Below are 13216 nucleotides of genomic sequence, written 5' to 3'. Positions count from 1 at the left end.
GGTGGGATTATGTGATTGATTCTGGACAATAAGAAGTGAGCAGAGTGCTGTAGTTTTCCGTGTAGAGGTCTTTTGCTTCCTTTGTTAGATTGATTCCTAGATATTTTATTTTCAAAAATGGGCATCTGAAATGACCAGACATTTCTCAGACAAAGAAGTAAAAGCAGCAAATAAACATATGAAAAAATGTTCAACATCACTGGTCATTCGAGAGATGCAGATGAAAACAACACTGAGATTCCACCTCACCCCACAAAGAATGGCTGCTATCAAGAAATCAACCAATAACAAATGCTGGCAGGAGTGTGAAGAGAAAGGAACCCTTCTCCATTGTTGGTGGGAGTGCAGACTGGTGCAACCACTGTGGAAATCAGTATGGAGATACCTCAAAGAGCTAGGACTAGAGGTCCCACTTGACCCAGCTATCTCCCTGCTGGGGATCTTCCCAAAAGAATTAAAAGAATCATACCACAGCGATATATGTGCACCCATGTTTATAGCGGCACAGTTTGTAATAGCTAAAGCTTGGAAACAGCCCAAGTGCCCATCAACTGGAAACTGGATAAAATGTGGGGTTTTCAAAAATAAAATGGAGCACTACTCAGCCATAAAGAACGAGAAACTAGAGATATTTATAGCTAAATGGATGCATACTGAGGCCATACTCTTAAGTGAAATAAACAGGACACACATGTGTAAATACCGAATAGTTGCTCTAGTGTGAGAAACTGAAAGTGTAAATAATGATTAAAATGAATAATTGATAATTTGAAATAGGAAGAAAAGGTCTAAAGGAGCAGGGGAAGTGGGAGGGGTAGGGGAAAGGAAAGAAGGGAAAAGAAACAATATGAGAAAAGGAAAAAATGGAAACAAAGTCTTTGTAAATAGGGGAGGGTGGAGGGGGTGAAAGGAGCACAGGTAATGGGGAAAAAATAAGAACCAAGACACATCATGTTCAGGTACAAGCGCCCAAAGATAAATGTAAATGTATTATATACCTAAAATGTACCAGTAAAAGAATTTAAGCAAAAAAAAAGTGAGCAGAATTATTATGTATTATAAAAATAATTAAAAATACATTTAAGATTAAATGAAAAAGAGGCTAGGCATGGTGGTGCATGCCTGTAATCCTAACACTCAGGAGGTTGAGGAAGGAGGATTGCTGTGAGTTCAAGGCCAGTCTGAACTACATAGCAAGACCCTGTCTCAAAAAAAAAAAAAAAGTGGGCTGAGGATTTAGCTCAGTGGTTCCACCTCCTGCCTCACAAGTGCAAGGACCCGAGTTCAATCCACAGTACCAAAAACAAAGATTAAATAAAAAGAGAGAAATGATCATAAATGACGTGTTAACAGCCAATTTGTGGCCTTAAAGCAGAGAGGTTCTGACACAATGTAACAAGGACATAAGGTAGGGAAGTTTGAGCATAAAAATTTTAACTGCATTAGATCAAAGCATATCAGTTATGTTCCAATACATAAGTTCATAATGATACTTTAAAAAACTCTCATAGATAATTTTTGGAGATAACTAGATGACTAGAGAACTAATTTATTTTCTGAAAACAGGTTTTTAAAAAAAGAATCAAGTACTTTTATCTAGCTACCATAAATTTTGTTTCAGAATAGCCAAATAGCTGATATAAGAAACTCTTTTTTTATGGATGATCAGGTGGTCAATGCAAAAGAATGACAAAATTATTGTATCTTTTATAATTCCTAATGAAAATGAAATCATGGATTCAGGCCATAATCAGTAATGGCTCTTAGACTCATTCAATGAAAAGCAAATGAAGAGCTTCAGAGTGAATGGGTCAGCCTGAAAATACCTGAGCTTACTGATCAAGCTTAAAATAATATTAAATGTCTTCTGATGTAAAGTAATATAAAATACATAGGACTACTGTAATTTACTGACCTTGTTGTTAATTATCAATTAACAGAAAGTATAGAGGGTGGAGGCACATGTTAAACAACACACTCATGATGCAATCAGCAAAATCCAGATTGTGGAAACCTCTACAGGAGAATGACTCAGTTGATTCAACAAATAAAAGTCAATAAAAAGAAAAGGAGGGATCTGTTGATTAAAACAGACTTAAAACTAGACAAAAGAAAAACCTACATCAGATATGATTTCTTGTGTATAAAATATCCAAAATAGGCTAATCCACAGAGACAGAAAGTAAATTAATGGTTACTGGGGGCTGGAAGGAGAAGAGAATAGGGAATAACTATTTAAAAGCTGTTCTTCTGAGATGATTGCAAAATTTTGAAACTAGACAGAAGTAGTGGTTGTACAACATCATGAATGCATTAAATGGCACTAAACTGTGCCCTTTAAAATGATAATTACATGCTGTATGAATTTCACCTCGATTAAAAAAAGAGAAAGACTTAAGAGACATATCTACCACATGTAAGTGTGTTGATCTTGTATGGATTCTGATTCAAATGAACCAACTATAAGAAAAAAAGAGAAAGGGCTGGAGGATAGCTAGTGGTAGAACATGTCCTTAGCATACACAAGGCCCTGGGTTCAGTCCCCAGCAGGTGAGAATTGACTGAATTCTTGCTGGTGTTTTAATACGTTATCTTTCAAGTTTAGTGATAAACTGTGATTACATTATAACCAACAAATCTTTTATTTTTAAAATATATGCTGAAAATATGCAATTGATATGACATCTTGGGTTTAAAATAATCTAGTGTGTTTGTGTGTGTAAGGAAGGAGAAGTAGAAAAATATGAGTGAAACAAAACTGGCCAAGTGTTAATAATAAATGTTGAGATTGTCTATCAAATCTGCAAAGGTTACAAGAATATTTCATAGTGTTTCCAAGGGTTAATATTTGATATTGATAGGATTAGGATAATAAGCATCCATGCACTGCTGCTGTGCTTGGGATGGCCTTGGTATCACCTTACTGCAGAGCATCTTAGCAATATGAATAAAAAGTCTTAGGTAGGGTCCCCCCCCACTCCTGGCCCAGAGGAAGGTGCTTCCGGGCCACCATCCCTCCCACTGCTCCTGGCCCAGAGGTAGGGACTTCTCAGCCGCCATACCACTGCTGCTGGACCAGAGGAAGGGGCTTCCCGGCCACCATCCCTCCCGCTGCTCCCAGCCCACAGGAAAGGGCTTTGGACGACCATCCCTAGTGCTGCTCCCAGCCCCTGTCCCACCTCTCCCAGCTCAGAGGAGGTAATCCATGCAGGCGCCAACAGCCCTGCCCCAGTCAAAATGAGAAAACACGGAAATAAGGCTCAAAACCAGACTTCCAGATCACCTACAGCAACCCCAAAGGGAAATGAGATGGAACACTCTGATACTCAATGACCTGGACCCACTGAACTGGCAACAAAAGGGGATCTGGAAAAAATGAAATCAGAAATAATTTCTCAGATAACAGGAGAAATTGTGCCCCTAGTGCAAGACATGATTAATAAATCTAGAGAGGAGCTCAGGAACATGATGGAATCCCAACATAGGAAACAAATGGAATCCATAAAACAGATGCAAATAGATTTTCAGGACATGAAAAACTCCATTGAAAGTCTACACAGCAGAATGAGCCAATGTGAGGACAGAATTTCAGATATAGAAGATAAGATTGCAATTAGTGACCAGGAAAAGAAAAATTGCTTCAAAATTATAAGGGAACATGAGAAATCAATCCAGCAGCTGCTAGATGATGCAAAGAAGAATAACATAAGACTGATTGGAGTCAATGAAGAAACAGGAGAGAGTGGAGATGACATAAAAAATCTCTTCACAGAAATAATGGCAGAAAACTTCCCAAGCAGGGGGAAAGAGCTTGACATACAGATAAGTGAGGCATATAGGACTCCAAATAGCCTTGATCAAAAAAAATCTACACATAGGCACATAATTGTTAAGGTTCCAGAAACACAACAGAAGAACAAAGTTCTACAAGCAGTTAGAGAAAAAGAAACACATCACATACAAAGGAAAGCCCACCAGAATCACAGCAGACTTCTCAACACAAACCATCAAGGCAAGGAGAGCTTGGAGTGACATATTCCAAGCCCTAAAAGAAAACAGCCTCCAACCCAGATTGATGTACCCTGCAAAACTATCTTTCAAAATTGATGGAGAAATAAGTTACTTCCATGACAAAGAGCACCTTAGGAACTTCGTGAATACCAAACCAGCACTACAAAGAATTTTACACGATATCCTAGGAACAGACATTGAGGATCACAACCCCAGGAAGCAAAGCAGAGTGAACCCATCTGGCACAACAAGAAATTAAATGTAAAGGGGAAGAACCCAACAAAAATAAAAAGTCATGGCAATGACAAGTCAATACATTTCAGTTATAACCATCAAAGTTAATGGTCTCAATTCACCAATCAAAAGAAATAGACTGGCAGAATGGGTCAAGAAGCAAAATCCAACAATATGCTGCATACAGGAAACACACTTAATTCAAAAGGAAACTCATAGATTGAAAATTAAAGGGTAGAAAACAATACTCCATGTGACAGGAACCCGAAAAAAAGCAGGAGTAGCTATCCTTTTTGCAGATCAAGTAGATTTCAAACCAACACTGATTAAGAGAGATGAAGAAGGACACTCCATCCTTGTAAAGGGAAGAATCCAAGAGGAAGAGATGACAATCATAAATATCTATGCACCAAACACTAGTGCGCCCAACTATATAAAACAAATACTAATGGACATGAAAAGTCATATATGCACTAATACAATTGTAGTGGGGGACCTCAACACCCCACTGTCACAAATAGATAGATCAACTAGACTAAAAATAAGTAATGAAATACTAGAACTCAATCAAACTCTTGAACAAATGAACTTAAGAGATATTTACAGAACCTTCCACCCCACAAAATCAGAATACACATTCTTCTCAGCTGCACATGGGTCATTCTCAAAAATAGACCACATACTCACACATAGAATATGTTTAAGTAAGTGCAAAGGAACTGAAGTTATCCCCTGTATATTATCAGACCATAGTGCGATGAAATTGGAGATCCATAGCAAAAGAAACTCAAAAAATTTCATAAACACATGGAAATTGAACAACACACTTCTGAATAACCAATGGGTCACAGAGGAAATTAAAGAAGAAATCAGACAGTTCCTTCAATTAAATGACAATGACAATACAACATATCGGAATCTATGGGACACAATGAAAGCAGTCTTACAAGGGAAATTCATAGCTGTGAATACGCATATTAGGAAAACAGAATAAGCCCAATTAAACAACCTGATGCTGCACCTCAAGCTTCTAGATAAAGAAGAACAGGACAACCCCAAAGTTCATACAAGGGAGGAAATTATAAAGATCAAAGGAGAAATCAGTGCAATAGAGACTAAGAGAACAATACAAAAAATGAAGCCAAGAGTTGGTTCTTCGAAAGAATAAACAAAATTGACAAACCCTTAGCCAACCTTGTCAGAAAAAGGAAAGAAAAGGCCCAAATCCATGCAATTAGGAATGAAAAGGGTGAAATGACAACAGACCCAGCAGAAATCCAGAGGATCATCAATACCTACTTCCAGAACCTATACGCCAATAAGATGGACAACACAGAAGAAATGGGCAGATTCCTAGATACATATGAATTACCAAAGTTGAACAAAGAAGACCTAAAAATTCTGAACAACCCAATATCAACCATTGAAACTGAAAATGTAATTAAAAACTTATCAACTAAGAAAATCCTGGGCCCTGATGGCTTCACTGCTGAATTCTACAAGACATTTAGAGAGGAACTGCTGCCACTACTGTTTAAACTCTTCAATGAAATTGAAAGGGAAACAATACTCTCAAATTCATTCCTGGAAGCAAGCATCACCTTGATCCCTAAAGGAGAAAAAGACCCAACTGAAAAGGAGAACTATAGGCCAATCTCACTAATGAACATAGATGCAAAAATCCTTAATAAGATAATGGCAAACAGAATGCAAAAGATCATCAAGAAGATCATACACCCTGATCAAGTGGGATTCATCCCAGGGATGCAGGGATGGTTCAATATACAAAAATCAATCAATGTAATACACTATATCGATAGACCCAAGGACAAAAACCATATGATTATCTCCATAGACGCAGAAAAAGCATTTGACAAAATCCAACATGCATTTATGATAAAAACCCTACAAAAAATTGGAATAGATGGTCTCTACCTCAAACTGATAGAAGCCATCTATGAAAAACCAACAGCCAATATCATACTAAATGGTCAAAAATTGAAATCCTTCACATTAAAATCAGGAACAAGACAAGGATGTCCACTATCACCACTCTTGTTCAATATAGTTCTGGAAACATTAGCCAGGGCAATTAGACAAGAGAAAGAAATAAAAGGAATAAAGATAGGAAATGAAGAAGTCAAATTGTCATTATTTGCAGATGACATGATACTCTATATAGAAGACCCCAAGAACTCCACCAAAAGTCTTCTAGACTTAATAACCAAATTCAGTAAAGTAGCTGGATACAAGGTCAACACACAAAAATCAATAGCTTTCCTCTACACGAATGACAGACTCACTGAGAGAGAAACAGGACAAATAATTCCTTTCACAATAGCATCCAAAAAACTGAAATACCTAGGAATCAACCTAACAAAAGAAATCAAAGACCTCTTCTCTGAAAACTATGGCACTCTGAAAAGAGAGATTGAAGATGATATCAGAAAATGGACAGACATCCCCTGCTCCTGGGTAGGAAGGATTAATATAGTGAAAATGGCCATACTTCCAAAACTGCTATATAGATTTAATGCAATTTCAATTGAAATCCCAGGAGCATACTTCATGGACCTTGAGAAAACAATCCAAAAATTCATTTGGAACAAGAAGAGACCCAGAATAGCAAAAGCAATTCTAGGTAACAGAGACATGGCAGGGGGTATTAAATCCCCAACCTGAAACTCTACTACAAAGCTACTGTGATAAAAACAGCATGGTCCTGGCAAAGAAACAGACCTGAGGACCAGTGGAACAGATTAGAAGATGCAGAAACAATGCCAGACACACTCAGCCATCTCATCTTTGATAAAGGAGCCAAACACCCTCACTGGAGGAAAGATAGCCTCTTTAATATATGGTGCTGGAAAAATTGGGCTTCAACTTGCCAAAGATTAAAACTAGACCTATATCTCTCACCATGCACTAAACTAAAATCAAAATGGATTAAAGATCTAAATATTAAAATAGAAACTCTGAATCAGTTGGAACAGAGATTAGGTAGAACCCTTGAAGCCATCGGTGTAGGAAAAGATTTTATGAACAAAACCTCAGTTGCCCGTGAACTAGCACAAACAATCAACAAATGGGATCTCTTCTTATTAAAAGGCTTCTGCACAGCAAGAGAAACCACCAGCAGTGTGAAGAGACAACCCACAATGTGGGAAAAAATCTTCACCTGCTGTTCCTCAGACAAAGGTCTACTATCTCGAATCTATAAAAAACTTAAAAAGATCAGACCTCCCAAATTTAAAGACCCAATCAAAAAATGGGCATCTGAAATGAACAGACATTTCTCAGATAAAGAAGTAGAAATAGCAAATAAATACATGAAAAAATGTTCAACATCACTGGTCATTCGAGAGATGCAAATGAAAACAATGCTGAGATTCCACTTCACTCCAGAAAGAATGGCTGCTATCATGAAATCAACCAATAACAAATGCTGGCGGGGCTGTGGGGAAAGAGGAACCCTGCTCCACTGCTGGTGGGAGTGTGGACTGGTGCAAGCACTGTGGAAATCAGTATGGAGATACCTCAAAGAACTAGGACTGGAAGTCCCATTTGACCCCGCTATTCCACTGCTGGGGATCTTCCCCAAAGAATTAGAAGAATCATACCACAGTGATATATGTGTGCCCATGTTCATAGCAGCACAGTTTGTGATAGCTAAAACTTGGAAACAGCCCAAATGCCCATCAACTGGAGACTGGATAAAGAAAATGTGGTTTTTTTAATAAAATGGAATACTACTCAGCCACAAAAAATGAGAAATTAAAGACATGTATAGCTAAGTGGATGCACATTGAGGCGATACCCTTAAGTGAAATAAATAGGACATACATGTAGAAATACTGAATAGTTTCTCTGGTGTGAGAAATTGAAAGTGTAAATAAGGACTAAAATGTATAATAGGTAATGTGAAATAGGAAGAAAAGGGGCAAAGGGGAAGGAAGTGGGAGGGCTAGGGGAAAGGATAGAAGGGAATGGGATTAATATAAGAAAATGGAAAAATAGGAACAAAATCTTTGTAAATAGGGAGGAATGGAGGGGTTGAAGGGAGGGCTGGGCAAGGGTGAAAAATAAGAACCAAGAGAGACTATGTAAAGGAGCAAATTTCCAATGATGAATGTCATTATATTGTATACCTAAAGTGTACCAGTGATTAGAATGAATAATCGATAATGCAAAATAGGAAGAAAAGGTCCAAAGGGGTAGGGGTAGTGGGAGGGGCAGGGGAAAAGAAAGAAGGGAAAGAAAAAATGATGAGAAATGGAAAAAATGGAAATAAAGTCTTAGTAAATAGGGAAGGGTGGAGGGGGTGAAGGGAGGGCTGGGAATGGGGAAAAAATAAGAACCAAGATGCATTATGTAAAGGTACAATTCCCAATGAGAAATGTAATTGTGTTGTATACCTACAATGTACCAATAAAAGAATTTAATAAAGTGCAAAAATAAATAAATAAATAGATAGATAGATAGATAGATAGTCTTAGGTAGGACCAGCGATGTAGCTCGGCAGCGCCACACCTACTTGGCAAGTGCAAGGTCCTCCTGAGTTTGATTCCCAGTACCAGAAAAAAAAGTCTTAAGTATATAGAAATCCTTTGCTCCAGTAATTCAATATCTAGTTATTTATCCAAGAAAAATGATTAAATAAGAATGCAAAATATCTGGTCAATGTTGTTTATAATAGCGACCCCTCCCAATAACCTTAATACACAACAATACAGAAATGGTTTTAAGACATTATATATATATATATATATATATATAATATATACAAACCATGAAGAGTATGATGCACATATGTACTTATTAGCAAGGAAAGATTTGTCAGACACATTAACAAAGTGAGAAATTAAGTTCCAAAGGTTGTATATGGTAAGGTAATTTTTTTTTTTTAAATGTGGAAAGAAAAAGCTTAATGATTTCTTTCTTTCTTTCTTTTCTTTTTCTGTGTGGGGAGTGAAACTCAGAACAAAGATAATTTCTTGACGGTGAAAACATGTATTATTTTTATCACTTTTCTTTCGATGAACTGTATTTTTGTTTATTTTTCTGTTTGGGGGCTTTTTTCTCCTGAGAGGGCAGGGAAAGGAAAAGAAGTAGAAGGGAAGGGGGAAATCTCCACACATGAATATAGGGTACCTTTTTCTTTCACTCTCAAGGATCTGACCAATGTGGAAAATATAGTTTAAAAGGGAGAGCTGAAATTAAAACACCACCACAACAAAAAGTCAGATATAAAGAGCAAAAGATAGGGCACCAAAGATACAGGGGAGCTTTCCTACTCTCTGCTGCTGTTGTTGTTGTTGTTGTTGTTTCGGTTTGTTTTTCTAAATGGATTTTTACTAGTTTTGGAATTGACATAATAAATTACTGCTATGAGTGAGATCTTTAATGTCCCCAAAAGGCTCATTGTGTTGAAGGCTTGGTTGCCAGGTGATGAGCTTTTGGGAAGCGGTTGGATCATAAGGGTTCTAACTTCATCAAGTGGATTAAACCACTGATGAGAATAATTTCGTGACATTATTGGGAGGTGATGGAAATAGGACGTGGGACCTAGTTGAATGGAGTGGATCATGAGAGGTGTGACCTGCGGGACTATGGATTATGTCCTGTCCCTGGCCCCTCGCAGGTTCTTCCCCTCTCTCTCTCTGCTTGCTGACCTCCATAAGATGAGCAGCTTTAACCTCCTCACAGCCCACAGCAATGGGGCCACTGGACCGAAATCTCTGGAACTTTGAGCTGAAATAAAGCTCTCCTCTTTAAGTTGTTATTCTCAGGTATTTTGTCACAGCAATGAAAAGCTAACACAATTCCTACATAATCAAGATCACGTTTGCCAAGAGAATGTATCTTTAATGTTCTCACCACAAAAAAAGATGAGTATCTAAGTTGGTAGATATGAGCATATTCAAAGACATTAACACTATCTGGGTGGTGGTGGTGGTGGAGGTCGTAGCAGTGATAGCGGTGGTGGAGAGGATTGAACCCAGAGTCTTTGCTCCCTAGCACTGTCTATGTTTTGAGACAGTCTCACTAAGTCGCCCAAGATGGGCTTTGGAATCCTTGACCTCCAAGCCTGCTGGGATTACAGGCATGTAGCACAACACTCAGCTCAACATTGTCTGGTAGTTCGATTCCTGAAGTGGCTCACTCTGTGGTCAGAAAGAAACTGGGATTGAACTGGTTCTCCTTTGAGCATCCACGTCCTTCAAAGCTTTCCTACCTACATGAGAAGGCTTAGTGGTTAATTTAGGGTGTCAACTTGACTGGGCCATGGGATGCCCAAACAGTTAAGTTGCGTGCGTGCGTGCGTGTGTGTGTGTGTGTGTGTGTGTGTGTGTATTTGTGTTTGTGTGGTTAGCATCAGAATGGGTGGCCTCGGTAAAGCAGAATGTCCTTCCAATGTAAGCGGGTGTCATCCAGTCCTTTGAGAGCCTGAATAGAACAGAAAGGTGAAGAGAGGTTGAGTTTGCTCTTTGCCTGACTGCTAGCGCTGGGACATTGGTTTTCTATCCTTGGCCTGGGAGTTATAGCATTGGCTTTTCTGATTCTCAGGCCTTTGGACTTGAACTGGAATTTACACAACTGGCTTTGTTGAGTCTCCAAATTACAGACAGCAGACCATGGGACTTCTCCGCCTCCATAATCATGTGAGTCAATTCATCGTAATTAAATCTATATCCTATTTGCTCTGTTTCTCTGAAGAACCCTGGCTGATATAATAGCTATCTGGTACAAGGATTGAAACTTCATCCAAGAGATCCATCAGAGCTAATTGGCCCATCTAAAGGATACATTCATGGGCTTTTCCTTTTTAGCACCCCCATCAGTCCGATTCCTGTGTTACCCTATCTGTGATGGCGTATCATAGATCCTTCCCACACCTGTCATCTCTCAGAGGAAGGGAGCATGAACTAGTTAATAGATTTGGCATTCTGAGCCTAAAGACTGATTCTTTTCACTTGGCCAGTGCCTGATACTTTCTCACCCATGCACATTGGCTATGAAAGTGCCTGGAATGCAGAAATCACTATGAATATTCATGAAGTCATATTATGAATAATACTTCTTTAAAAATGAACAGTCTTATGGTCGTTTGCCTTCAAAATTGAATTCTTCTCCCACACTTTGGGTCACTTGGAGATTGTCAATAGCAATGTTCAGCAAACCACAGCCTGTGGGCCAAATGTGGTTCTTCATCTATTTTTATATGGCCTGCAAGCCCAGACTGGTTTTTACATTTTTCAGTTGTGGAAAAAATTGAAGAAAGAAAGAAATTTCGTGACATATAAAATTATATGAAATTCAAATTTCATTGCTAACAAATACAAGAATACCACCACACTCATTTGTTTACACACGGCTGATACCTGCCTCCATGGTACAAGGACAGAGTTGAATACTTGTGCAGAGACCAGAGGGCTCACATAGCTTAAAATATTTTGTGTCTGGCCATTTGCAGGAAGCTTGTTGACTTCTAGTCCATAAACTTGAAGTTTTCTTAAGCACGCACTGTGATTCCCTCTTCTTGTTTAACAGAGCTGGACTGCAGTGCTGTACCTTGCCAGCAGAGAAGGCTGTCTAGCACACATCAGCCTGAAACCAGGAGAGGTGAGACTTCGCATATTAGAAAATTCATTCATTCACTTAACTGCCACACACTTTCAAGTTCTAGATCTGTAACAATTAAAAAAAAAAACCAAGCAAGAACTCTTAAGATGAACAATAACAGTACACTAAATGGGAATGACTATGGAAAAACATAAAGCAAGGCAAGGAATACAGGTCAGAAAAAGGGAGATTAGTGATTTTAAATGAGGTTAGGGGAGGCTTCATTACTAAAGTAACAAATGAATAAAGAGCTAGAGAAGGTGAGAAATTTATGTCATGAATTTGTCTATAAAAGGAACACTCCAGGCACAGGGAACAGCAGATGCAAATGCCTAAGGTGAACCATGCCCATGATATTCAAAGAACACCAAAGGCAATGAACAGTGGGAGCCGAGTCAGGGGCAAGAGAACAGATCACATGGGCCTTCCGTTCTGAGTGACAGGTTAAGAGCAGAGTGAGTGGAGGTTAAGAGCAGACAGGTAATGTAATCGGATTTCCTGTTTCTCATTTAATATCTGTCTGAAATAGTCTATGACTACTTTACATACTTTTGCTTTTATTTTGATTCTTAAGGTTAAAGAACTGAGAAATTGTATAAAACATTGAATAACAGGAAAAAAGCATGTTACTGCGTTTCCATCATGCACTGCTGCGTAACAAATCACCCCAAAGCTTAGTGGTTTAAGAGTGCCATGTTTTACCCTTCCTTTCCCACAATTGTGTGGATTTAGTAAGGTCAGCTGGATGAGTCTTCTGCTCTTTTTTTTCATTGGCTACGATCACTCATTCAGTTGAATTCACTTGCAGCTACGCTTGCTGGAAGGTTCGTGGCTTCATTTGCATGTCTGAAACTTGGTCATTCCTCCCTGTGGCCTCTGTCTGTGGCTATGGCAGGCTTCCTCCCCACGTGGTCATCTCAGGGTCTCTGTGTTTCCAGGACTTCTTCTGTGAAGCTGCTTTAAGAGGGAATGTAGAGGCCGGGGATTTAGCTCAGTGGTTTTGTTGCCTGCTGCGCAAGTGCAAGGACCCAAGTTCGATCCCTGGTACCAAAAAAAACAACAAAAAAAGAGGGAATGTAGAAGCAGCTAGAACTCTTAGAGGCACAGCATTGCTACTACCATATCCTGCTGATCAAAGTAAGTCAAAAGGCCAAGCAAGACCCAAGGATAAGAGAAAGTGATGGTTGTTTGATGGGTCGGCAGTGTGCATGTACTTGGAGAGAGGAAATTGATGGTGGCCATCCTTGGACACAGAGCAAACAAGAAACACTGATCCCCCAGAAGAATCTTGGGGCCCCTTCCTCTCCTTTTGGTCATTGTGTATACATGATATTGATAAGTTTAACTT

At 38.8% G+C, this 13216-nt stretch overlaps 1 protein-coding gene across 2 annotated transcripts in view; it reads left to right on the top strand.

Moving 5' to 3' along the window:
- Positions 1-12917, top strand: part of Vti1a (vesicle transport through interaction with t-SNAREs 1A) — a 416873-nt gene extending 403956 nt beyond the window's left edge. Inside the window, exons 9-10 of one of the 2 annotated variants that reach the window (XR_001183052.3) lie at positions 10813-10907; positions 11797-12917. Coding sequence is in view for 1 of the 2 variants with exons in the window: in XM_087185699.1 (XP_087041825.1) it covers positions 10813-10907; positions 11797-11842 (141 nt within the window). In the remaining variant the exon portion in view is untranslated. The remainder of the gene's footprint in view (positions 1-10812; positions 10908-11796) is intronic. The other variant, XM_087185699.1, reaches the window with a different exon arrangement.
- Positions 12918-13216: the final 299 nt, after the last annotated feature.

This window comes from Heterocephalus glaber, unplaced genomic scaffold (genome assembly GCF_053883595.1).
Source record: "Heterocephalus glaber isolate CG9 unplaced genomic scaffold, H.glaber_assembly_v1.0 deba00001497, whole genome shotgun sequence".
In the NCBI taxonomy this organism is placed as follows: domain Eukaryota; kingdom Metazoa; phylum Chordata; class Mammalia; order Rodentia; family Bathyergidae; genus Heterocephalus; species Heterocephalus glaber.
The sequence above is the reverse complement of the archived record's forward strand: the minus strand, read 5'-3'. Positions and strand labels throughout refer to the sequence as shown.